General features: G+C 45.3%; 1 protein-coding gene and 1 pseudogene across 3 annotated transcripts; one reads left to right on the top strand and one right to left on the bottom strand.

The window, feature by feature from the left end:
• Positions 1 to 2568: 2568 nt before the first annotated feature.
• On the bottom strand, positions 2569 to 22863 carry LOC147898408 (mediator of RNA polymerase II transcription subunit 11-like). Of its 3 annotated transcripts, XM_087379379.1 has the most exons (6): positions 22721 to 22862; positions 22197 to 22361; positions 21929 to 22060; positions 21703 to 21811; positions 21477 to 21593; positions 2570 to 3323 (listed from the first exon to the last, which is right to left on the bottom strand). In XM_087379379.1, exons 4-6 carry the CDS (start codon positions 21772 to 21774, stop codon positions 3138 to 3140), a joined length of 375 nt encoding a protein of 124 aa, XP_087235505.1. In that variant the 5' UTR covers positions 21775 to 21811; positions 21929 to 22060; positions 22197 to 22361; positions 22721 to 22862; the 3' UTR covers positions 2570 to 3137. The 3 variants fall into 3 exon arrangements, with proteins under 3 accessions (XP_087235506.1, XP_087235507.1, XP_087235505.1); XM_087379380.1 differs by lacking the exons at positions 21929 to 22060; positions 22197 to 22361 and having other exon boundaries at positions 2569 to 3323; positions 22721 to 22863; XM_087379381.1 differs by lacking the exons at positions 21929 to 22060; positions 22721 to 22862 and having other exon boundaries at positions 2569 to 3323; positions 22197 to 22693.
• The window catches only part of LOC147898407 (methyl jasmonate esterase 1-like), a 16758-nt pseudogene continuing 12674 nt past the window's right edge, over positions 21943 to 26026 (top strand).

Raw genomic sequence — 26026 nt, 5'->3', positions numbered from 1 at the left:
CTATTTTATATTACTTCTCCCATGGTCCTTGTGCCATATCTCACTAAATGCAGGCATGGGACCGCCTAGGTGGAGGAGTGGTGCATGGAGGGCCCATGCCACCTTATCATTTTATATTATTACTACCATGGATTATGTACAACACACCTTATGGATCCTCTTACATGAAAGGGTGGCACATAGTCATGCCCTGCCACCTCATCCCTAGGCCTTATGCACACTATATTTTATTATACTATTACCACACATACAAGCACACACATATTTATGCCTTTTACTTTGGTCAAATTTATCCATAACAGTGCTTACTAGAAATTTTTCTTCAAATGCATACTTATGACATGGCTTGTGTGCCACACGTCCATGATGAGTTGATGTGCCCTAATGAGGTGGCTATCCACATGGTACTAATGATGTTGCATTATCACATCACTAATATGCCATGTGATGATGTGACCTATGTACTACATGTCATAATGGAATAATACGACTTATTGAGTTGGCTACCCACATGGAGTTATGTTGTCTGTCACTAAATAAAATGATGATGTGGTAGATGTCAAATCTATTAATGGATAAGATGATAATGCTCACATGGCGCAATTTAACATGTGTCGCCTATAGATTGGTGACTTGATCTTCTCAACTGATGTATCATGTGTCACCATTTTTCTCATGCCTAGATGGCATTATTGTGTGCAAAGTCTTGACCCTTATCTAGAGCATGGCATATGTCTATGAAGAGGATGATAGGAGAGTCAAAGCTCGCTGTGTAACTTCAATGTTAATGGCAACAAAGGTGCATATAACAAGGGCGGTCTGAGGAAGTTCTAACAAAATTTCAAGAGTTGGTAAACCTTGAGGTGGATACGGTCTCTCAAGTTTTGAAATGCGGATGTACAAATGAAAGTTGTGCATGCAAAAAGAAATTGTTGACATACCTTGCACAACGAGTGAGGTGATGAATAGGGATCTAGAGAGTCAAAGAGTTGGAACCACTGATGAGCCTTGAGTCAAGGTTGTGAGCTTGTAGTTCATCTAGGCCTCTACTACTATTGTGAGATTGCATACAAAGCCTATGTAGGGAACTTTGAGTACCTGGACGTTGGAGGCATTAGTTAGAACACAACCACCAAGATCTACAAGCATGGGGACTATCACCTACTGATTGCTCTCAATACTTTGACAAATCATGTCATTGTCATTAAGATGACATTCCAAAGCCTAAAATTAATGAGGTTATATTCATCATTGATCCTTTTCTTTGTCAATTAAACATCGCTTTGATTTTTAGTTGTCAAATGGTAAAAAATAACCAAGTTTATCATAAAGGCCTCATCTCATAACATGCAACAATTGAAAACCTAGTTTCAGAGGACAAGCATGATGAAAATATTTTATGGTTTGATAGACAATAATCATATGAAATATTAGAATTACTACGTTAGCTGACAAAAATGCCCCCCCCAAAAAAAAAGCAATTATGGGTGCCAACAAAACACAAGCTTGAAGCAATCAGGAACAACAAATTACATAGTAGCATGGGTTGCATGCATCATGAGTAATGTGTATGTTCCTACAATGGTACCCCAAATTTATTAATGTATCGTGTAGCATCTCATACCTCGTACATATGGTGTACATTTTAGAAAGGTAAAAGCACACACATGCTAGGTGTGGGACCTAGGACGTTGTGTGAATGTACCCTTGCAATCGTAGGAACCCTTATTTAGGGTTACATATACATTGTATCAAGCTAACGAGAAAGATCTATAGAGGGTACTGTATTTGCAAAAGAGGTCATTAAGGGTTTAGTGGCTAGTAGAGGGACAAGCAAACCTCAAAGAAGCTCCAACAGGAGGTGAGGGTGGAACAAAGGCCACAACGCACCATTTGAGTCTCACAAGAAATTGTAGGACATTCATTGTTTCCTTCGTTATCACCCTTGTAGCTACAATAGACAATAGCAAAACTTGCACTACAATCTTGTAAGGCCCACTGTTAAAAAGATAAGCGAGAAACTCGCTACAAAGTTAGAACAAGCGTAAGTGACATCTCTCTCTCTCACTTCAATTGCAAAAGTTCATTAAGGCAAAATCAACTTCTTGCACCAACTAACATGAGCTTGAGAAGGTCGTAATGCAGTGAGTGTCTTCACTGCATTACGACTTGCACACCAATCTCTATACAAGCCTTCTCAAGAAGGCTTGAGGGAGATTGGGAGACATTTGAGGCTAGAAGTGGCAAGCACAAGTCAAACATCTTCTTCTTGTTCAAAAAGCAAGTCCCACATGTAGATGTATTTGGTATCAATTAAAAAATAGAAATTGAATAGTACTATGGGTTTTCTAAACTGACTACTGAGGTATACTAAACCTATAGATAATGAACATCACCCCCAATACCTCAATGCTCATAAGGTCTAGTGAACCAACCTCTACCAAGATGTAATCTTCTACACAATCAGTTCACACAAGAACGAACATAAGCTGTGAAGTGGAGCTGAAAGAAAAGTAGTCTCTTTTGTAATTGTCCTTTTTGGATTCGTTCAGATCAGCAACAACCTTGAAGATTTCAATGATCAGACCACACAAAAAGGAATTCACCTTAAAAGCCAGCCAGCCATGCAGTGACAATTTTTGTGTATCTTCTATATAGAGTCCACTTGCCTTCGAGATTCTTGTCAAGCCAGAAGCTACTTCCCGTTCATAGACCTGATGAATTCAACCGTATCCAAGTGCACATTTGTATTCCCAAAGAAGATTACGTAATTGTGCACTAATATTGAATGAAACATAGGGAAGCAACCATCTCAAAGCCCACATAAGTACAACTGCATGTCACTCTACATTTTTGACTGCTGGTAAAAATATGGTTTTTGGAGCCACCTTAGTCCTTGTCAGTTATTGCATACTTGGAATCACAAAGACCATTACACATACCTGCCACGATTCTTAACATACATAAGACTTGCATTCTAAACATCAACCTTGGCTTCACAAAGATCGTCAAATCTCACCATGAAGTCTTCATGCCCACTTCTCATCCCAAGCACCGTTTCCTAGTGTGTTAAGTCTATTCTAGGTCAACCCCTAAAACATCAGCTGTATGCAACTTAAAGTAAATGACATCACAAGCTACATCGCTGGACTGGATCCCTCAGTTTGTTCAATAGTTTCCTGCATGTCTTCAATTTGTCTAATCACACAATCTAACTTCTTAATATTGATTTCAGCAGCCATGCGTGCAATGTAGTCACAATTCTCATAAGGTCGATAGTCACACATGCCCTTGATCTCATCGCGCAAGGTAACTTGAATGTCCTGTCCCATGCACAAGCAAAATCAGTTAAAAGTTTTATATACATGTATATCTATATGTATGTGTATGTGCATGCGTGTGCGTGTGCGTGTGCGTGTGTGTGTGTGTATAAACATTTATCTTAAACCATCCCACCTTGCTTCGGTGGTACTTCGACAAGGAAATCCCCTAGATGGACACTTACCTGGGAGTAGATCTGCACACTTCTAGACCTTGCACATACAGGGATCTCCTAATGATATAGGTCTGGATTGCAAATCACAGCATAAACCCTCCTAGCTGATTTGCAATTTGCCTAGAGCTTCCTGCTGCTTGGTGCTAGACCAATCTACCCACTCCTACCTACAATAACCTATTTATAAAACGAGGGGCAGCCATGCTATTTCTGGCTTTACCCTAAAAGCTGGTTGAATTTCGTTTTTATCACAAAAGAGCAACCAGCCGCTCACAAGCTATTGTGTAAGTCCAGCCCCTGACTAACCTCTTCTCCAACTCTGAAAGATACCTCCCTGTTATTTCAGCATCTCAGCTCTAAAACTTCACTAATAAATCAACTTGCTGCTATAGCTTAGACTTCATAATAGGGAAGGATTCCTGCTAAAACTGACTATTTCTGCTCTACTGGTTTGGAGTGGCCTGGTCCAAGGCTATCTGTTGGACCAGAATTAGTAAGAACTATTTAGAGATAGAGCTAGTTCTGTTTGAGTGATATCAGAGCATGAAAATCATGGGAGAGTGTTGGAAAATCATGTCAAATTGATTTTGAAATTGTGAGGAAGGATTTTTACATCAACATGATCGTAATGACCTGCTAAACAAAAGCCCTCATGAATCGCTGCAATTCTGGGTTCATATGATTGGTGCAGGGAATATCCTATAAAAGCTACGATTAGCAAAAATTAATCAATCAAACTTGATATACTGCATCACTTTCCAAGGTTGCACCAAGCTCTGGAATTATTGGGTCATGATTGCCCTGAATTTTAGGCAAACGCCCATTCTGCCAAGCACAATGGACAGATGCGCCTAATTCCAATTGAATTTCTGCAATCGTGGAATTTATCTACTTTTCCCCCCGCTGACTCTCAATTGGAACCAGCTGTAAGCCCCCATATGAGAAGAAAATGGGGGAGGGAGACCTAGGGCAGAAGATGCCCAGAGAAAAGAGAGAGAGGGGGCTGCCACATGGCCAGCACCTCACAAGAGAAGATACCTGGAGCTGTAGAAGCTGTCTAAGATGGCGACCATGTGCAGGAAAGGTGGCGAGGGAAAAAGTCCTTGGTTCTGGCCTGGCAAGAGGCGCAGCAGGGCAGGAAGTCTCTGGGCACTAGGCGTCTAGGTGGCAAGCCAGATGGCAAGGGTTGTGGGCAGGAGAGCGACCTGCAGCAAGACCTAGAAGTGGTGCACACTTGACGGAAGGAGCCAGCACCTGGTCGGCTGTTTGGAAGGGTGATAGGGCTGGTCACAGTCAGCCCATCAGGCCTGGAACATGGCTGCACACAGGGGGCCTGGACCCTGAATATATAGGAGGGCATGTGCCCTAGTTTTGTGGGCCAACAGGCCCTTGTTTTGAGCCCCAGAAGGGCCGCATTTAATGGGCCAGAGGGGGCAGGTTGACTGACCAGCTGGTCAGCCACTTTTCGCCTGCTGGGTCGGTTGGTTGACCAGCCCTTGTAACATACAACGGTAATCTGATCATGTAATTCACAGCAAGACCTTTAAACCTTTAGCGAGGACTTAGCGTTGTTTACCATAGAGAGAGAAAGGAGATGAGGGTAGAGAGAGAGTAGAGTCGACAACCGATTGGGTCCCTGTACCCACTGAGGGCCCCCTCCCCCAATCAGGGGAGAATTTGCTTTATACTTGGAGAACTGAGAAATACAAAGAACGCTCTTCGAGAGAGCACGGAACGCGCTTCTAAAGAGCTCACTGTACACACGTATAGTAGACCCAAAGACCCGAGAGGCAACACCAACCAATACCGAGACCTTGATGCTGTCCACACTGATGACATAGGACGCTTCTGCAAGGCAAGGAAGAGGCTTGTGCTGTCCACCAGAATGCAGGGTTACTGCGTGAGTGAGAGAGTGAAAACTAGGAGTAACAGATCCTATGAGAGAACTGAGAGATGACTGAAATATAGAGCTGAGAGTGAGCTGTGTAAACTGTAAAAGAGAGCTAAGAAAGCTGAGGAAACAGTGTCCAAACCTCTCTCTATTTGCTGGTCCAAACCTCCGACTGTTGTGCTGCGTGGTCACCTTCAGAACAGGCTGAACTGATGGCCAAGGGACTGAGGCTAGAGCAGGGCCAGATCTGAGGATCTCAGGGGCTGCACAGGAGGCTGAAGTGGAGCTGTAGGAGAGCTGAAGGCAGGAGCAAACTGAATGAGGAAAGAGGGCAGCCAAGGGGCCCTTTTATAGGGCTGGAACTGAGCCAACCCAGTCTGTAAACAGCTGACTGAGTCGGTCTGTTTTACTCATTTGCCAGGGGAGTTTTTGGGCAGCCTTTGCAGGCTGCCTTCCCTACTTACCTGTCCAGCCTTTGGGGGCCCTAAAGGGGCTCCTAACCTAGGGTAAGACCTAACCTATAAGATGGAAACACTTAACCTACTGTTCTCCAGTATGTACTAGTGAACAAGAACTGAATTACTGACTTGACCTAAGGCTGAGAGACTGACCTACATAGCTTATGCCTGACTGTCCCTGGACAAGGGCTCACAAAGGGGTAACAGCATACGACAAAATCTCCTATCTGGGAACTATAATGCACTTGTTGATGTAGCCAGTGTGTCACCTTGCACCCAATAGGGGTGCATGTGGCATTCCCTCCTTAACTTGGCGGTAGGTTCATTGCTTCCAAGTAGCCCGCCAATATCTAGGGAAACTCTTGGAAAAAATCTTTGTCCAACCACACTGCTTCATGGGTCACGAAACTTGGTGTAAAACTCACGAATCCTGCGTCCTGACCCATGCTTGAATTTATGAAGAAGGATCTGTTTTGGCTGCAACACTTCAGCTGCATCAAGAACTTCAAGTTGTGGCTCGTCGGAAATCTCTGAAAGAGGAGGTCCAAAATATGGCTTCAACCAAGCTACATGGAATACATTGTGCATAGTCCAACTGTCTAGTAGGCGTAACTTCATTGAGACATCGTTGATCTTTTGAATAATAGGGAATGGTCCGAAGCTCCTAAAGGACAGCTTAGGTCATCGCTTGCCCACCTGCTTCAATCTTTGCTTGATAATGCGTAAATACACCCATTGACCCTCTTTATAGTAGATATCTCGTCTATATTTGTTAGCCTAGCGCGTATACGATGCTTGAGCTTTGGCGATGCGGCTTTTCACGGACTTCGTAATCTGTGCCATTGATTCAGTCGTTTTGTTCCGCATCTTTGGCCAATAGAAAAAGCGTTCTAACTTCTCCAAAGTCCCGTTGATACCTCTGTGACCACCGGTAAGGGTGTCATGGGCATCATGAAGAAGCAATTGCCGTTTGCCATAGCCATATACGTCCTTCTGCATCTTTGGCCAATAGAAAAAGCGTTCTAACTTCTCCAAAGTCCCATTGATACCTCTGTGACCACCGGTAAGGGTGTCATGGGCATCATGAAGAAGCAATTGCCATTTGTCTTTGAGTACACATAATCTTTTCTTATAGAAAAGCCAATCGTCCTCTGATGAGTAATGGCCTCGAGCAAGCGTCGTGGCTAACTGGAACTGCGTGCCAAACCTTGCTGACTCCACGTACTCTGCCTTCATGCTATCAAGATCCTTCCCTTTGATTTCGAGCACAGTGGCCTGCTCAATGGTTTGGATGAAGCCTTTCCGACTAAGAGCGTCTGCTACGGGGTTGTTTTTGCCGAGAACGTACTCGATCATTCTCCCAAACTATTGGAATATCTGGCTCCACCGCTGCTGCCAATCGCTCCATTACGTACTAGGAGCATTGTCTGAAGCCACTTAAGGTCTTGGTGATCTGTCTTCACCGTGAAAGTCCATCCGTATACGAAAGACTTCCAATGTTTTAATGCCTGGATGACACCAAGGAGCTCTCTATCATACACTGAATAGTTCTTTTTGGCATCGTTAAGCTTTCTGCTGTAGTATGCCACGGGCCTATCCTCTTGCTATAAAACTGCCCCTATGGCGGCATTGCTAGCATCTGTGATTACCAGAAATGGATCATCCCAAGAGGCGATCTTCATAAAAGGTGCTATCGTGGCCAACCGTTGCAAGTCGTGGAAGGCCTGCAAAGCTTTTCCTATGACTTGAACTTTTTGTCTACGTGTCTTTACCCCCTTGAGTAAATCTATAAGAGGGGCTACGTATGTTGAGAAATCCTCCATGTGCGTGCTGTATGCTTGACACAAACCCACAAAAGATCGGATCTCCTGGGCCGTCATGAAGACAGTCCAACTTGTGATGGCTCGGATCTTCTCAGGATCCAATTGAATACCTTGAGCACTAATGATGTAGCCCAAATATTGAATTTTCAGCAATCCGATTTCACTTTTGCGTTGAGATATAGCTGTTTATCACGTAATAACTGTAGGACACATCGCACATTCTTAATATGCTACTCTGCTGTCACGGAAAAGATAAGGATATCATCGAGAAAGATGAACAGGCACTTCCCAATATACTCTGTAAATACCCGAGACATCATCTTGTTGAATGTTGGTGGTGCATTCTTCAAACCAAAGGGCATGACGACGAACTCATAATGAGCTCGCTCAGTTCAAAAAGCTGTCTTTGGGATGTCAGTGTCAAAAATCTGGACTTAATGGTAGCCACTCTTGAGGTGAATCTTTGAAAAAATCTGCACCATTGAGTCTTTCCAAGATGTACTCGATGCGGGGCATAGGAAAATTGTTGCTTACAGTAAGCTTATTGAGTGCTCTGTAGTCGACACATAGTCGTGCGGACTTATCCTTTTTTGCCACAAATAGAATGGGTGCAGCAAAAGGCGGAGAAGAAGGTCTAATAAACCCTGCGCGCAGTAATTGAGACAATTGCTGCTCTAACTCTCCCTCCATAGACTTTGAAAGTCAATAAGGGAACTTACTTGGAGGTGTCAGTTCAAAAGTAGATCGATGTGATGGTCTTCCGATCGGTTGGGAGGCAGCTGGGGTGGCAGATCATCCCAGAGCATAATGTCTTTGAACTCTTGGAGTAGATCCACCATTGCTTGCCCCATTAAAGGAGGGACTTGAACTGCAGTGATTTGGCACTGGACATAGACAAGTGCACACATGGCACCCTTGCGGGCGGCGCGACCTACTTGAATATGAGAGATTAACAGAATCCCTAATATGCTCTAATCACCTCATATCACGGCGGGTTCACGTAAACCTTCCACAATTGTGAAAGTGTCCTGCCACCAATCAAGTGTCGAAACATGCTCACAAAACCACTGAATCCCGAGGATCATGTCGCATCCCATCAAAGGAGTCGATATAAAATCCCGCGTACACATGGCCCTCTGAACTAAAAAAGTGAAATGGATGGCCTTATGCGTGATATGTATGCGCAAGCCGGACGTGAACCCGTCCACTATAAGTTCGTGAGGCACCAAGGTGCACCCCACTGTCTTGGCAAGCTGAGGGAAGACGGCATCTTCTGAACTCCCCATATCGAACAGGACAATAAACTGATGCCCGTTAGCTGTGCCGTACGCCCGAATGAGCACCTTCTTTTGACCTGAGAAATCGCCCTCCTCCTTACCTTGAAAGACCACCGTGGAAACGGCATTCAAAGCAGGAAAGACGACATTCGTAGTTGAGGATGGAGGCAGGGTTGGAAGAGCCAATACATTGGCGATAGACGAAGTAGGTGCTTTCGCAACCTTTTCGGCAAGCCACTTCGGACAATCCTTCTTGCCATGTCTAGCGATGTGATGGCAATGAAAGCAGCAATGTTCTTGGTGGTACCACTTCTGTGTTGTTTGACTGCTGTGGGGCTTTGGAATCTTTCTGGACCTGCTTGGGCTTTCCCCCATTCAGCGGCATCTCTTGATTCTGTGCGAGAGTCGATGCCCGCTCGTTTTACCATTTTGTTCTGAATGGTAAAACGTATGTTTGTGTCCAAACCTCGAATGAATTGCTTCATCTTGGCACTCTCTGTCATGCCCAACTGTTGCGCCAGCGTGATAACCTTGTTACTGTATGTCAACACACGCAAACCAATCTGGTAGAGACAAGCGAACTCATCCTCCAAGTTAAGCATATATTGGGGTGGGGGAAAACGGGCTTTGAGGTCGGCCACAAACATTGCCCAAACGAAATTCGTCTTAAACGTTTTTAGGTCAGCATGCTTACTAACCTAATGCTGCCACCAAGTCACCGCCTCACCTGTAAGATGAGGAGCTATAAGGTGGACTTTATCTTGCTCATCTTGGATCAACGCTAATAGAAAATGAGCTACAAAGTGATGAATAAATTGCAAAATTGATGAATGGTCACACTTGGTGTTACCTTTGTCGATGGCGAAGCTGTGGCGGAGACGGTTGCCGCGCTTAAACTTGCTTGCATAGCGGCTAGCATCTATTTGTGTTGGAGAAGCATCACCTCTCAGTCTAGCTTTTGTTGCCTCTCTGCCTGGGCGAGCTCTGTGCATCACAGTGCCTCCTCATTTTTGCGTTCCTCACGCATCAACAAGAGCGATTTTTCAAAATACGTGGTTCCTCTTTCTTACAACGGCTTTTCTGCTTCTTTTTACTCCAGACATTATTTTGTCTGGTCCAGCTGTCTTGTGCTTTCTTCCAACTGGGATGAATGTTCTTCCCATTGCTGCAGGAGGACCCGATTCAGCTCTAGAAGGTTCGCCATTACTTCTTGAGCATTTGGCAGAAGCATATCTTATTGGTAGTCTTTCTCCTCTTCAAAGTCTTCGAAGTTGAAATCTTTTCCTGACCCTTCCATGGCGCTTGATTGTGTGTCCTTTCCGGATCTCAACTCAACCACACACTCGCGGTAGTCAAGCTGGATACAGACTGAAGCTCTGATACCAATGTAACATGCAACGGTAATCTCATCGTGTAATTCACAGCAAGACCTTCTTTAAACCTTTAACGAGAAGACCATCCCCTTCTTTCGTTACACGGTCAGTAATGCCAGGAGATTTCAGCTCAGTAGTAGAGGCTGGAGACCCTCCAGAGTTCCTCATTGGGAGACTTTTGGTATTACTGCGGATCAGCAGAGGTACTTCTGGAGGAGGCTCTGGAAATCCCACAGGAATAGAAAGATCACTATCTTCTTTTGGCTTTCTATTCATGGAGGGATTGCAGTGAACCTTTGGAGGTCCAGATTCGGAGCCGACCCTACTTGCCCTCGTTGCCTTTCTGCTTCGGAGTCTATTCAGCATTGCTTATGGGATTGCAGACAGGCGAGATTGATTTGGATGGGGATAGCCAGGATCTTCAGTCACTTTGCCCATTCCCCACTCTTTATGACTTCGGGCTCGGTGGCTTGGCTTTCTCTTACAGGACCTCAGGTTTTCTATGAGGGACTTGACTCCTCTCGGGCCATTTCGGTTCGACGTCATCGGGTTGAGTTCTGCTCGTTGGATGTGGTTCCACACCGTCCTTTTACAGCTGTACATGCCTCTGTGGATACTTCTTGGGAGATTATAGCGAGCATAGCAGCCTGGCATATCTGGAGAGCCAGATGCACAGAGGCTATGAAGGGTACTCAGGTTCATCCCTCGCACACATTGGCTAGTATCTGGATAGACATCGTACACACTCTGATGGCCGTATGGACGGGTATGCAGGGGGACTCCCGTGCAGCCTCAGCTAGGAGGGCTTCTTTCTTCAGGGAATGGAAGGATTCTCCTTTCTTCTCTGAATCTACTACAGGGTTGAGATGGCACTTTCAGCCTCAGCCTTGGTTTCTTTCCACCTCACTCTGAGGGGGTTTTTTATTATCCTCATGATTTCATGATGTATTCCGCTTTGAGCTTGCTCTCGCGGGTTTTTGTTCTTACTTAATAGAAGTCTTTTTCATGGAAAAAAAAAAACCTTTAACGAGAACTTAGCGTTGTTTACCATAGAGAGAGAAAGGAGATGAGGGTAGAGAGAGAGTAGAGTCGACAACCGATTGGGTCCCTGTACCCACTGAGGCCCCCCTCCCCCAATCAGGGGAGAATTTGCTTTATACTTGGAGAACTAAGAAATACAAAGGACACTCTTCGAGAGAGCACGGAACACGCTTCTGAAGAGCTCACTGTGCACACGTATAGCAGACCCAAAGACCCAAGAGGCAACGCCGACCAATACCGAGACCTTGATGCTGCCCACACCGACAATGTAGGACGCTTCTACAAGGCAAGGAAGAGGCTTGTGCTGTCCACCGGAATGCAAGGTTACTCCATGAGTAATTGGGCCCGTTACACACCCGCAGTCTGCCTGCCCACTTGCTCGCCTAATTGAAGTGCGACATGCCACAAAATATAGAGCTGAGAGTGAGCTGTGTAAACTGTAAAAGAGAGCTAAGAAAGCTGAGGAAACAGTGTCCAAACCTCTCTCCGTTTGCTGGTCCAAACCTCCGACTGTTGTGCTGCGTGGTCACCTTCAGAACAGGCTGAACTGATGGCCAAGGGACTAAGGCTAAAGCAGGGCCAGATCTGAGGATCTCAAGGGCTGCACAGGAGGCTGAAGTGGAGCTGTAGGAGAGCTGAAGGCAGGAGCAAACTGAATGAGGAAAGAGGGCAGCCAAGGGGCCCTTTTATAGGGCTGGAACTGAGCCAACCCAGTCTGTAAACAGCCAACTGAGTCGGTCTGTTTTACAGACTGGTTGGCCTACAACCAGCCTATAAAAGCCCTCCCTGGCTCATTTGCCAGGGGAGTTTTGGGCAGCCTTTGCAGGCTGCCTTCCCTACTTACCTGTCCAGCCTTTGGGGGCCCTAAAGGGGCTCCTAACCTAGGCTAAGACCTAACCTATAAGATGGAAACACTTAACCTACTGTTCTGAACAAGAACTGAATTACTGACTTGACCTAAGGCTGAAGACTGACCTACATAGCTTGTGCCTGACTATCCCTAGACAAGGGGTCACCGCATACAACAAAATCTCCTATCGGGGAACTATAATGCACTTGTCGATGTAGCCAGTGTGTCACCTTGCACCCAAGTGCAGGCGTGCATGTGACAGCCCTCTAGGCCTATAAAAGGGAGGGCCTTGTGCCCTCATAATTCATCATCTAGAGCAGCCTTCCCACCAGCAGGAGCAGCAGCAGGGCTACCTTTTGGCCTATAGAGGAGGAGAAAGGAGTACCTTGTGCTGCAGACCTAGCTCATAGGAGGCTGCTCACCTAGGCTGGTTTCCAGACAGCAAGGTGGAGAGGATCATTATGGACGGAAAGTCTACAAACGCTCGAGATGGAGCACGCGGGCTCGAGTCTAGAGATAGCCGGCAGATAGGAGAAGTACCTTGTGGTAAGATTAGAGAACCACACCATTGGTGGGGCTCTGGATCTCTCTCTTTTTATTGTGTCGATAGCTTTGGATGGAAATATATTATTTTGGTGTCTTCTATATCTGGCCGGTTCATGGTCTATTGATGAGTCTGCACATCCATCCTATGCGCATAAGTTTAAGAAGTTTGTGATTCCACACCCCACACCACACTATGTGAGCTCCTGGGCTTTAATATCAATCTTCCGTTGTGCATACCCTCTATTGGTCGATTTCTAACATGGTATCAAAGCCCAAGTAGGAGGCTCACAGGTGTGGGAGCCTAAAAGCAGGGACCTTGCTGAAGGACGACCCGGATTCAAAAGCTCTTGGGAATTGACTTCCACGACTGGAGGACAGTGCCCTTGCACGAAGGAGGGTGACTCAGGTTCAGTCAAGTGCGTTCAGAGTTCTGGTCTACAGAAGGTTACGTTTGTTCGACTTTGCTGTGTGGTTTAGCAGCAGAGATGTTGATCTCTTCATCCTCTTCAACCCCTGCTCTCCCTTCCTCCTCCCCTAGACTTCTTTCTTTCACCATCCCTAACTTTGGAGAGTTTGGGAAACTGGATGGGTCAAATTACCCGATCTGGAAGGTGAAGATCTGGAGTCACTTAGTGGCTCGAAAGCTGTGGAAATTGACAGCGCGAAGCCAGAGGATATGGTGAACAAGGAGGGGAAGATACTCATGCCAATAGATGGAGAGAAGCTCGAAGCTTGGGAAGACAGAGATGCCCATGCCCTGGCATTGATCATAGGGACTACGGCGGACTCTGTGCTTCCTCACATCCAAATGGCCGAGACGTTAGTAGAGGTGTGGACCATTCTGAAGGATCTGTATGAGAAAGACAACACATCCCGAATCTTGCTTCTTTAGCATCAGCTCTACAACCTGGATATCGATGATGGAGATTCGGTACATGACCACTTGAGGAAGGTCAAGGTGGAGAGGGATCAACTGGCATCAGTTGGTCACAAGGTGGACTCATGCCATTTGGCCTTGATGGTACTGAGGAGGCTACCGCCGAGTTTCAAAAGCTTTGTTACAACTGTAACAGCACGACAGAGGACCAAACCTCTCACGTTTGAGGAGCTAGGTCCATTACTGCTACAGGAAGAAGCTAGGGAGACACTCTATAACAACGACAAAGACGACAAGGCGTTGGTGGTGAAGGATTACGCTAGCAAAAGGAACGGCAAGCCTAACGGTGGCAAGTCCAAGAAGGATGACTCTGATGACGAGGACACTTCCAAGAGGAAGTAGAAGAAGTGCTTCTATTGTGACACGCCCGGTCATTTTGCGAAGGACTGCGGAAAGAAGAAGGCAAATCAGAAAAACAGGAGGAAGGAGTCTGACTCAGATTCAGAGGGTGACACAAAAGCCAAAGCTAATGTGGTAATTGAAGAATTGGTCTTGGTAACATCTCCGTGTGTTACTGAGATCAGATATGCCGACCTAGAAACCACAGTGATGATGTCTGACATTGAGATGCAGGTCGACGAGGAGTCAGAGACCTTGGTGAAGGTGAAGGAAAGCATGGAGTGCTTGGTATCTTCCAAGTGCGTGGCTGTTGATACTGACACGAGGGTGGATTCCATGGACAGCCCTGGGGTTTCATGTTCAAATGGATGTTGTACTTCAGAAGGGGACAGTACAAGATTACACAGGCTATTGGTATGTGCCTTGATGAGGTGCATGGTTTGCTTTCAGAGCAAGCACACAGGCAATACAATGATCTACTGGTATGTACTTGATGACTATGCTCTTCATTTGTCTCACGTAATGCGAGACTGAAAGGAATTGGCCTTCTTCGAAGGCAGATGGGGAAGTGTGGACGTAAATTGTTGGAAGGTGATGGACAAGGTGTACTGAAGCCACAAGAGTACCTACTTGAGAGCTCAGTGAGAGTTCATGGTCCAGATTATCTGGAGATATTCATTTGTTGCGGACCTTGCCAAAGGAAGGAGGGGTTGAGCCAGACCCTCAAAGCATGGTGCCTGGAAGACTCCAGGTTGTTCACTGATTATGAGGGGGACAACTAGAAGATCGTGGCATCTAGATTGCTCGAGTTCGATGGCAGGAACGTGACTGAAGGTGGTGGTGCCAAGAGGTGCTACCAGAGATGGACCTGTGTACCAAGATAGTGTGCGGAAGCAGAACCAACCCTGGTGGAGCAGGAACCACTGGATGAAAAGCCAGGGAAAGATTTCGACATCAAAGTGTTCCAGAGGACTACGACCCAAGAGTCACCGGAGCATTCTCATCGATGTGTTGACATTGGACCGAGATGTGTTGGTGAGAGGGGGTATTGGAAAGGTCACCTCCCCATCTGTAAGCCCCCATATGAGGAGAGCGTGGGGAAGGGAGACCTAGGGCAGAAGATGGCCAGAGAGGAGAGAGAGGGCCTGCCACATGGGCAGCAACTCACAAGAGAAGATACTTGGAGCTCTAGAAGCTGTCTCGGATGGTGACCATGTGCAGAAAAGGTGGCGAGGGCAAAAGTTGGATCTGGCCTGGCAAGAGGCGCAGCAGGGCAGGGAGTCTTTGGGCAGTAGGCATCTAGGTGGCGAGCCAGATGGCGAGGGTTGTGGGCAGGAGAGCGACCTGCAGCAAGCCCTAGAAGTGGCGCACACTTGACGAAAGGAGCCAGCACCTGGTCGGCTGTTTGGAAGGGTGATAGGGCTGGTCACGGCCAGCCTACCAGGCCTGGAACAAGGCTGCACACAGGGGGGCTGGACCCTGAATATATAGGAGGGCACGTGCCCTAGTTTTGTGGGCCAACAGGCCCTTGTTTTGAGCCCTAGAAGAGGCGCATTTAATAGGCCAGAGGGGCTAGGTTGACAGACCAGCAGGTCGGCCATTTTTGGCCTGCTGGGTCAGTTGGTTGGCCAGCCCTCTAGGCCTATAAAAGGGAGGGCCTTGTGCCCTCATAATTCATCATCTGGAGCAGCCTTCCCACCACCACCAGCAGCAGCAGGGCTAGCTTTGGGCCTATAGACAGGAGGAGAAAGAAGTACCTTGTGCTGCAGACCTAGCTCACAGGAGGTTGCCCACCTAGGCTGGGTTTCCAGACAGCAAGGTGGAGAGGATCGTTCTAGGCGGAACGTCTACAGACGCTCGAGGTGGAGAACGCGGGCTCGATTCTAGATATCTATCCTCCCCTAAGCACAGGAAGTTCCAATCTCTGCCGAGCAGCCAACACTCCGTAGACAAATTATTGTCTAAGAGATGCTAGCACTCAACCCTCTCGAAAGAAATATTTGGGGAATAGAAACTAACAATTCAAAAAGAAATGCCAACACTCAACAAAGAAGCAACTACAAGCCACCCCTCCAAACCCTGAAAGAGCTCTTGAACTACAAAAGAAGATTTAGCCAATACTGCAACACCCCTTCCCCTAACTGGACAATTGATGACACTCTCAACCCCAAACTGACGGAGAAGAAACCAAAATCTATCATTTTTGCCACAATTAAATTCCTAGAGAAATAAAACATCCAGTGCAGATGGGAGAAGTACCTTGTGGTAAGATCACAGGACCACACCATTGGTGGGACTCTGGATCTCTCTCTTTTGTATTGTGTCCATATTTTGGTGTCTTCTATATCTGGCTGGTTCATGGTCTATTGATGAGTCTGCACATCTATCCTATGCACATAAGTTTAAGAAGTTTGTGATTCCACACCCCACACCACACTGTGTGAACTCCTGGGCTATTCTATCAGTCTTCCGCTGTGCGTACCCTCTATTGGTCGATTCTAACATGGTCACCTCCCCATCTGTAAGCCCCAATATGAGGAGAGCATGGCGGGGTGAACCAAAGGGTAATGTGGCTGCCACATGGCCAGCACCTTGGCTGCCACGTGGGCAGCATGCACACAGCAAAAGGAATGCACATGGGGCTGCCGCATGCACAGCACATGGGCTGCCTTGTGGACAGCACAAAGAGAGGAGTACCTGGCAGATGGAGAATCTGGCACAGAATTACCATGTGCCTGCCAATGATTGGAGGGAGCTTGATTACTCGGAAGATCCAGCCAGAAACAGGGTGATGACCTGGCTGGTGACATCAGCAGCTGTACAGAGGTTGTACGGAGCTGTTTGGATAGCATCCAGGGCCTGGCAATGGCCACAGCACACGCTGATTGCAGGCAGAACCACAACTGCACTTGCAGTGATTGTACCAATAGATGCTACTTTAGTGAGAACCTGGCAAATTCGAGATGCGGGGGCATTAGTCATTATTGTGGGCAGTACAACAGATGAAGTACTTCCTCACTACAGACAGCGGACACTTCTTTCAACGTTTTTACTCTCTCTTCTCAGTTCATTGTCATGGCCAAGAAATATGCTATTGCTAATTTGGGGGACACAAGCAAGTTGGATGAGACCAATTACCCACAGTGGAAGATGAGTGTCTAGGGAGTCATGGAAGATTGCGACGGGCAGAAAGTTAATGCCTTAGCCCATGGTGACTCTAGCTACAACGATTACACTAGAAGCGAATGTACTGATGGATTTTGTGTTAGTAAGAGCCTAGCAGATTCGAGATACAAAGCCAATAGCCATTATTATGGGCACTAGGACAAATAAGTCACTTTCTCACATATAGATGACGGACACTTCCTCCAAGGCTTGGACCAATTTGAGGGATGTGTACGAGCTCAATAATGAAGCAAGGATTCTAGAGCTCTAGACATAGCTCTATGGCATGAGCATGGATGAGGGGGATTCAATACAGGATCAATTACCCACTGTGGAAGATGAAAGTCTGGAGCCATTTAATGTCCAAGGAGTCATGGGAGATTGCGACGGGCAGAAAGTTAATGCCTCAACCCATGGTGACTCTAGCTACAACGACTACACTAGAAGTGAATGTACCGACGGATGTTGTGGTCAATTAGCCATTATTGTGGTCAATAAGATAAATAAGTCGTTTTCTCACATATAGATGACAAACACTTCCTCCAAGGCATGGACCACTTTCAGGGATGTGTAAGAGCTCAATAACGAAGTGTGGATTCTAGAGCTCTAGACATAGCTCTATGGCATGAGCATGGATGAGGGGGATTAAGTACAGGATCACATCACGAAAATGAAGGTGGTGAGGGATCAGCTAGCAGCAGTTGGTCAAAGGACGAGTTCAACAAGGATGGCTAGGCTATTTCTTGGCATGCTTCCAAGGAGCTATAGTAGTTTTGTGACTGTGATGATTGTAGGGAAGAGGGTTGCGCCAATGACGTTCGAGAGCTAGTATCACTTGTTTCTACAGCAAGATGCACAGGAGAAGAAATATGACGGAAATGAATGAGAAAGGACTACCACTAGTCCAAGGTAGGGGCAAAATACAAAACTCAAAAATCTCCCATACATGCTCCCTCCTGTTCTAACTGACTCTCCATAACTAAGCTTTGCTGCCAGGACTCCCTTTAGTCTAACTCCGGCCACACTGCTCTGATACCAATGTAACATGCGGAGACTTATGCGGAAAATAGATGAATATAAAAGGCTAACTCAAGCATGAGAGACACATGAGATTTACCTAGCTATAGTACACTGCTTTATTTATACATGGTTGCCAAATCAGTATACAAAACTGTGCTGAGACCACTCCCCTAACTACGACATGCGGGAGATGGAACTATGCTGTGGAAATAGGACATTGGCTGGAAGCACTGCTGGAGGCTGGGAGCTGAGTCCTGAACTGAGGAAGCTGAGTGAGTGAAAAGGGGGACTGAAGGGCCTTTATATAGGGCTGGGAACCAGCCAACCTTGGGCCAGCACAACCGACAGGCTGGTCGGTTTTGGCCGACCAGGCTGCTGGCCCTTGCCTAAAAAACCAGGCCCTTTTGGGCCATTTCAGGCAGGCTAGGCAGCCAGTTGTTACTGCCACCTGGGCTTGACCCTGATGCATGTGACAGCCTGGGGCAGTGGCAGCCTGCAATTCCTCAAGAGATGTGCCCCCACCAGTCAGCTATTACAGACTGGGTGAGTCGGCTGTTTTTAGGCCTACTGGTCAGCTGTTTCAGGGGGCATCCAACCCCTATAAAAGGGGGCCCATGGGGCCTCATAATACACCCACCAGAGCAGCAAACAGCAAGCAGACTGGAGCATCAGATCAGCACTCTTTGGGCCTACATCCAAGACGACAAAGGGGCAGAAGAGTTGCAGACAGAGCTAGGAAGGGCTGCACACCTAGGCTGACAGTGAGGGCAGCAAGGTGTGAGGATCAGGCACACGGTGACTAAGTCTACTGAAGCTCGACGAGGAGTGCGCAGGCTCAAGGATCTAGACACCTTTTGGGGTAAGGACAGAGGACCACGATTTGGTGGGACTCTTGATTTCTTTTGTATTGTGTGGTTCTGTTTCTCTTGTGGAGCATTGTCTAGTTAGTGGCTTGCACATACACATGTTTGTTGAGTACACATAAGTAAAGAAGTTTTGGATTCCGTAGTTAAACACTTCCATGCGTAATTCTTAGGATGCTCTATCAGTCTTCCGCTGCGGGATACCCTCTGCCTGGTTCATTTCTAACAACAGTTTGAATTCTAGGCCTGGAAGCTGAAATTTGAATTTTCAAGAAAGTGCCACGATCTGCTTTAAATTGAGCCTTGACAACAAATACTGAATCGTGATTGCTATTAGCAGCATAAAAAGTATGATTTCAAGCTAGATTGATTTACCCCAATTTTGAAGCACTTTCTGTAAAAACTATCTCCCACTATGAATAAAGGGTTTGATCATATTAAGAGAAGCCAGATTCAAAAGAAAGACCCATAGTGACTGATTTTGAAGTAGGTCCTGTCAAAAATGATGATCCTGAATATGTGTTTAATCCCGAGGGATTTATGGCTTCAGCTACAAAGGCTCACTATAAGTTTGCAGAGACAGTTCATAAAGCAAAAGATCTTTCACACGGAGCACCTCAGAAAGGTAACAATTCTGAAACTTAAGTGTTATGTCAAAGATTTAATGAATACAAAGGATTGATCTTAGATCAATCTTCATATTCCAGCAATACGTTCAGTCTGTAAGACCCTCAAACTCCAAGGGGCTTTATTGCAGGGCAGTGAGGTCAAAAATAAAATTGCCCTTCCAAGTCCAAAGGTGGGAGGCGGAGACTGCTTCACTCAGTAAGCTGGAAGATGGATCAGTAGATAAGACTACTTTTTATCCTAAAGGGGATCAGGGTAAAGTAAAAAGAGAAATTGTTACGGAATTCTATTTCCGGATTTTCTTGCTATGGATATTATTTTATCTTTAGTCGTGTTGACTGTGGCAAAGTATACCATGGAACCTCACCAGACGCGGCGGGGGTCCTAGAGATGCTTTGTGTCATTTACTTGGGAACGCCTAACTGACCTATGTTTTGCCATGCTAGATGGTTGGCATTGTAGGTGATTCCATGTTAATACTAATGTTATTAGGCAGATGATAGCTCCAGATTTTAACATGAGTGTCTTTTAGTCTTGGATAATGTGCTGACATCATGCTCAAGAATCACACAAACCTGAATCAACTCTAATACTAAATGCCATGTGCCTCTCTAGAACATGCCCAGCAGGGCATTAAACTGAAATCACTTTTATATATAGACCGCTGATAAAAGAGAGAATGGGGGGTATTTAGGATAGAGAGAAGGTAGACATGACCTTATAACAAAGACAAATGACGGCACCTCATGCATAGCTCACATGTGGAGTGATTGCCGAGGACAGACATAAGAGCATTGGAAGGGGAAAGGAACAGCGATTACAATAGCAATGTGCATAAAAGCTTCTATCCTAGCTCTAGCTCTCTAAATCTCTAGAATGTATTTGACCCCACCAAATGAGAGCTTGACGATCAGGCAGTGATCTAAGACATTTGAATTAGTAAGATGGTCTCCTTTAGTCCAGGAAAATTGATCATCATTCATGAATAACCCCGAGGGCAAGTATGAGTTGAAGATTCAGCCAAACCTCTTTCATGTAACACCTTGCTCGTGGAACCAGTATATAGCTAGATAGAAGTTCACATTGATGAGAGAAAAGGTTGCCTTTAAAAAATGAGCAGGCAGTAAAATTATAAAGCATAGATTCACGCTGGCTTTCCCCAAACTGTGTAGTTGAAGCTCATTCAATTAGTTGCCCCAGTATACAGCTCTATAGACATAAACGTTAATGAGAGAACAGATGGCCTTAAAAATTGAGCAGGCAGTTACATTATACAGCACGGATCGTCGCTGGATTCTACCAAATTGGGTCTAGCTCACTCAATACTCAACTAATAATCGCCTGCCTGCATTGGCTAGGCTTTCCATATCCGAAAAATACGCATTGAATGAATCTAAGTAGGCCCCCTAAGTAAGTGTTCATCGAGGCAATGGTGCTTGTCACGTTCCCTTGCAGCTTCAGAAAAGCAACAAACAAAGACTTCTGTCTTCCCCTAGTTGACCCACACTAGATCCATTGGAGATATCTATAAACCATGCAAATTGAACACCATTATGTCAATAAGATATGGGTAGAGTTTGAATCAAAGAGATCGACAGGTATGAGGTCCCTGGTACACAGTGTGGCCCTGATGTGCTCTACTTTCCAGTGGTTGGAGACATATGTAGGTCGTATCTTCAGCTTTTTAGAAAATTTCCAGAGGTTTTGATGAGTTCTGCTCACAGATATGTGCAGTTCCTACAAACAAGACAGTATCCTTAAAGATGTCACCTTGACCGACTGCATGAACTCACAGCATTGAGCTGCGACCACTTCCTTTCGTGGGCCCATGGCATTTGCTAACTCGTCCATAACTCCTCCCGCCAAGTCCACTGCATGTACAATTCTCTGCAGCAAGTAGAAGGCCCATAAGAGACAAGAAAAGACTCTCCCTTCTCTTCTCCTGCAAAATCATTTATCTATGCCGAGGATGAACAGCAGACATAGAGAGGAAAACCTTCTCAACATGATAGAGGCGCTGCAGCGAAGTAGACTGCGAAGCTGCTGTTGTGTTGATGGCACTCGTCATATTTACCAGGCTTCTTGAGCATGCGTGCCAAAGCTTCCTACCAAGTTGTAAGCACATGGATTAGATTAGCATGTTTGTAATTTTCACTCCAATGCTATTCTAAACAAACCATTTTCAGCTCTTTAACAATGTAAATGGAGCAGAATAAACTCACTCTATTTATTAGCAATGCCCCGCTACGGGCAGGCTCTAGCGGACTTTCCAAAAAACGTCGCCAGGGGCACACATCGTGAATTTTACCCTTGGAAAGCAGACTTTCCCCAAAAAAAACGTGGCAGCATACAACCTTTTGGTTTAGAAAGCACGGATCAATGTCAAATTCTCAGTATTGACCGCAAGGGATCAATATCATACTGGCAGGCCATCGGGGTTGCTAACGAGGTAGAAGAGGGTGAGCACAAGAGGCCAGAGGTTGATCTTACCAAGTTTGCCATCCAGTTCCTGGCAATATGTATGTCTGTCCGAGCGGGTTGGATATTGATCAACCTATTCCGTTTGCTGATTCTTAAAGACGCAATATTATTTCTGGCCTTATCGAGTAGGAATTCTTCTTGCACATCTTGTGCCTCTCCTTGATGAACGTTGACCTGATTGCAATTTAGGCCAGCATTGTGAAGCCGTAAGGAGCTGCGCAGGTCTTTTGCAATTTGAGGAGCGCGTGGTAAAGGGAGAAATGGAAGATTTTTATAAATACAACTAGTTGGGCATTTCAGATTACTGCTTCAAAGCAGCTATGATAAATTAGTATTGGGTTTGGTCTTTGCTAAGGTGAGAGCAGCGAGCTCTACAACCCCCCCTCGTTTCTCGCCGTCTCTGTCTACTCAATATCTCTCCCTCGATCTGCTCAACCCTCACTCCTCAGATTCAAGGGATTAAGCCCTTGGACAATCGTGTGTGTGTTTCAAGCAAATCCTCAATTCAAGGGATTCTCGGGAATGGGACTTACACTTGACCGATGCTTCACCGCGGCTCTGCACAATGCACATTCACATTCAAAGCTGCCTTCTGCTCCTTATCGAGATGCCCTCACATAAATGAGGGCATTTCCCTTTTAAATCTTAGCTGTTGAGGGCATGGTTTTCTTACACACTACTACTTATGGTATGGTAACGTTCTCTCAACATGGTTTTCTTACACACTACTACTTATGGTAAGGGTATAGTAACGTTCTTATGAGTTTGCCAAAGGGAAATTTCGAAATTATTTTCTGAAATTATTTTATTGGCCCTCCAAGGGTCTTAAGAAAGCGTGGAGTTTTTGGCCTTGCGTTGGGAAAATGGGAATTGCTTTGGTATTGGTCAAGTTTGACTAGTTAGTGGAATCCCTAGAGTTGGTCAAGGGTTAGTTGGGTGGTTAGTGGTTTTTTCTATATAGGCTTTTCCTATATAGCAACTTTCCTATCCAAGAACTTTCCTATAGCAATTTTTCCTATACAAAACTTTCCTCTAGAGGAACTTGCTCAAATCAAAGATCAGAAGCAGAGGAAGCCCGATCAAGGGAACTGGTGCTTCTTCAATTTTGAGAGAAAGAAGGGTGAGAGAGATGAAGGGAAAGCCAAAAATTAAACAGCTAGTTCCGGAAGAGACTTATAGTCAAGATATTCCTAAATCTTCTCAATTCTGTTGGTGGTAAATGAAGGCGATGAGAAAGGAAGAACACCCGTGCACCTATGCGCAAGGAGAGGAATGACATGGACTCTAGAGTTTCTGCCATTCCATCGCTTTGAATTTGGTGTACAAAATACAAATCACATTCTCCACATTAAAGCTAAGGTTACGACTGAATCATAGGTCTCTACAGTAATAATCCATGTGGCTCAAAGCAACAAAATATGTATATTTGAAGTCTCGCAGCCATTGATTAACAACAGAAGCATCTTCGCAAGCAAGGCACATTTTCCTCTAGCAGCTGCCTGAAGTAGTCCGCAATGTTTCACACTCTTTTCTCTATCAATCAATCCGCAAAGGAATTTTGAAATTCCGTTATGCATTTGAGTATTTCGTGCAAACAAATTTGGGTTGGCAGTCATTTCTTCCAATTAGGAGAGAGAACTGCAGATTGTGCATATAGAAGGAATAGATGTAGCTTGATTATTTATGCACACTTGTAGTCATGGATGATGTTCTATAGCTACTGATTGCATGGTGTTTGGGGAGATGGGTCGAGAGAGTTTTAAGCGTTGTCAAAGTTGTGAGGAGAGGTTAGTAGCACTGAAGAAAACTTCGATCAACGATGTACTGTTGTTCCTAAATCAGGTGGTGGACTAAAGACACGGTTGCTGTAGTAACAGGAACAACAAAGGAAGCGGCTTTGCACTATGGAGATGCTTGCAAGGAGGGACTTATACCATGGTTTTGACAACCCACAATGCACAAACGGGCCTAGAAACCGTTGAGAAGATGAGAGAAGAAGGGATAGAGATCAGCTTAGTTCTTAGTTTCCGTCAATTTGGGTTTGTGTCATTGGGGTTTTCGTCCGTCATTGGATTTCCTTATCTCTGTGGACCTTCTCGATGCAACATTCCTTCAATCGATCTGTAAGCTTTTTCGTCGCTTCATCCATCGGTTGTTACTGCTTGAACATTATTTTTCTCTGTCTTTTTACATTGTACGTGCAAAATTCCCCCTTTTGATCGTTTGTTTGCCTTTGTTTTGGCTAGATTTCTTTTTCCCTCTTGCTTTTGCATGCATTGTCCTTGTCTTCAAAAAGCACCACAGAAGGTATTGCTCCATTCATTTCAATTCCTCGGTTGTTCGTTTGCTTGTTCTGTAATTGTGTGGAATTGCATTGCAGGGCCTTAGAGGGATCCCCACCTTGTTTTCCTTTGGATTTTTATGATTGGGCTATGGGAAGGGTATAGTAACATCTTACTCAATTTGTCAAAGGGAAAATTCAAAATAATTTTATTTTCATTGGATTTTTATGATTCCCCCCCCATTCTCTCTCTCTCTCTCTCTCTCTCTCTCTCTCTCTCTCTCTCTCTCTCTCTCTCTTTCTGCTTTTAATTTGCACCCTTTTTCGCGCACAATCTCGAGCAAGCCACATCAATGAGATTCATTTTTTTTTTTTGGGGGGGGTAAAAGTGGTTTTCTTACACACACACTTCTTTTTTCCTATCTCAATTAGGGCACATCTTAGTGAAATATGTGCCCCCACTCAAGTTTCAATCTAAATTTAATTAATTAGTTGTGGAGATTGAAAGAGGGGTGAAAAGAAAGAGGGCAAGGCCATGATTAAACTAACGAATAAAGGAGCAGGGGGGAGTTTCAATTAAATAATAATGGAGTGTAGGGGGCATTAAAGAGGGACGGACGTGAAAACAGAAAAGGACATCCCTAAGGGAGAGGGAGATGAGGCAACATTTATAATATTATTATACAAAAGGGGCATATACTATTACTCTAGTTTAGTGGTAGTGCTCACCTGTGGGGAAAAACAATGTTTTGACGCTGAGTCATGATGTTAGAGTTGAAAGGCACATGTGCCTATTCAACTTACTATTTCACTTAGCGAATGTTTTCCTACTTACTCTCTCTCTCTCTCTCTCTCTCTCTCTCTCTCTCTCAGGCTTCCCCCTGTCCCGACGTCCACGCCCGCATCACTCATAATCCTTCCTCCATCTACTACTATTTTTTGCTGCTTCTTCTACTTCTGGTTCCGCCAACCTTTTGGGCAGGCCTTATAAATCTCGAAAGTCATTCATTAATTCCACTTGTTCTTGTTTGGGGGCAAAATCCATTTGTCACTATTTTGCATAGAATAGTCCCATGAAAAGGGACAGCAAGTTGCGAATCAGCAGAAGATATCATTATATGACAAGAAGGCAAGATAATCTGAATCCAGCACATGAAGACAATCATTACAAGATTCCCTTGAGGATGCTCAGAAGAACGAATACTTAGCCAGAGAGGGATTACCAAAGACTCCATGGTTATGGTCCTTCTATAGAGTTCAAGTGCCCAATAAAAGAACGAACCCAGAAAAAGAAAAGATCATAATCTTGCCTTACTAGATGAAAACCAAGTAGCTAGAAACGCCTGAAAAATAAGCACTGTGAAACCAAACATGAATCCTTTGCCTTAGCAATAATAAGAAATCATAAGATTCAAGGCAATGCCAAAAGATATGAGGCATAGACTCCCGTAAAGACTGAAATCATCGACAAGTGGCACGAGCAATATGACGATGAGGCAGAAGCTGCTCGAACAAGAGAACACCAACTAAAACTCACCACAAGAAGATCCTTTTGCCA

The sequence above is a fragment of the Dipteris shenzhenensis genome, chromosome 9, assembly GCF_047967505.1.
Source record: "Dipteris shenzhenensis isolate YYH24624 ecotype China chromosome 9, Dip_SZ_1.0, whole genome shotgun sequence".
In the NCBI taxonomy this organism is placed as follows: domain Eukaryota; kingdom Viridiplantae; phylum Streptophyta; class Polypodiopsida; order Gleicheniales; family Dipteridaceae; genus Dipteris; species Dipteris shenzhenensis.
Note: the sequence above shows the minus strand (reverse complement) of the source record. Positions and strands in the feature narration are given on the sequence as shown.

Bases quoted from the DNA above. Each gene is read 5' to 3' on its own strand.
- LOC147898408 (XM_087379380.1), bottom strand. From the start codon at position 21,774: ATGACGAGTGCCATCAACACAACAGCAGCTTCGCAGTCTACTTCGCTG. The intron at 21,594-21,702 runs GTTTTCCTCTCT...TACTTGCTGCAG, and splicing joins GCCTCTATCATGTTGAGAAG to AGAATTGTACATGCAGTGGA. The intron at 3,324-21,476 runs GTGACATCTTTA...TGCATGGGACAG, and splicing joins AGTTCATGCAGTCGGTCAAG to GACATTCAAGTTACCTTGCG.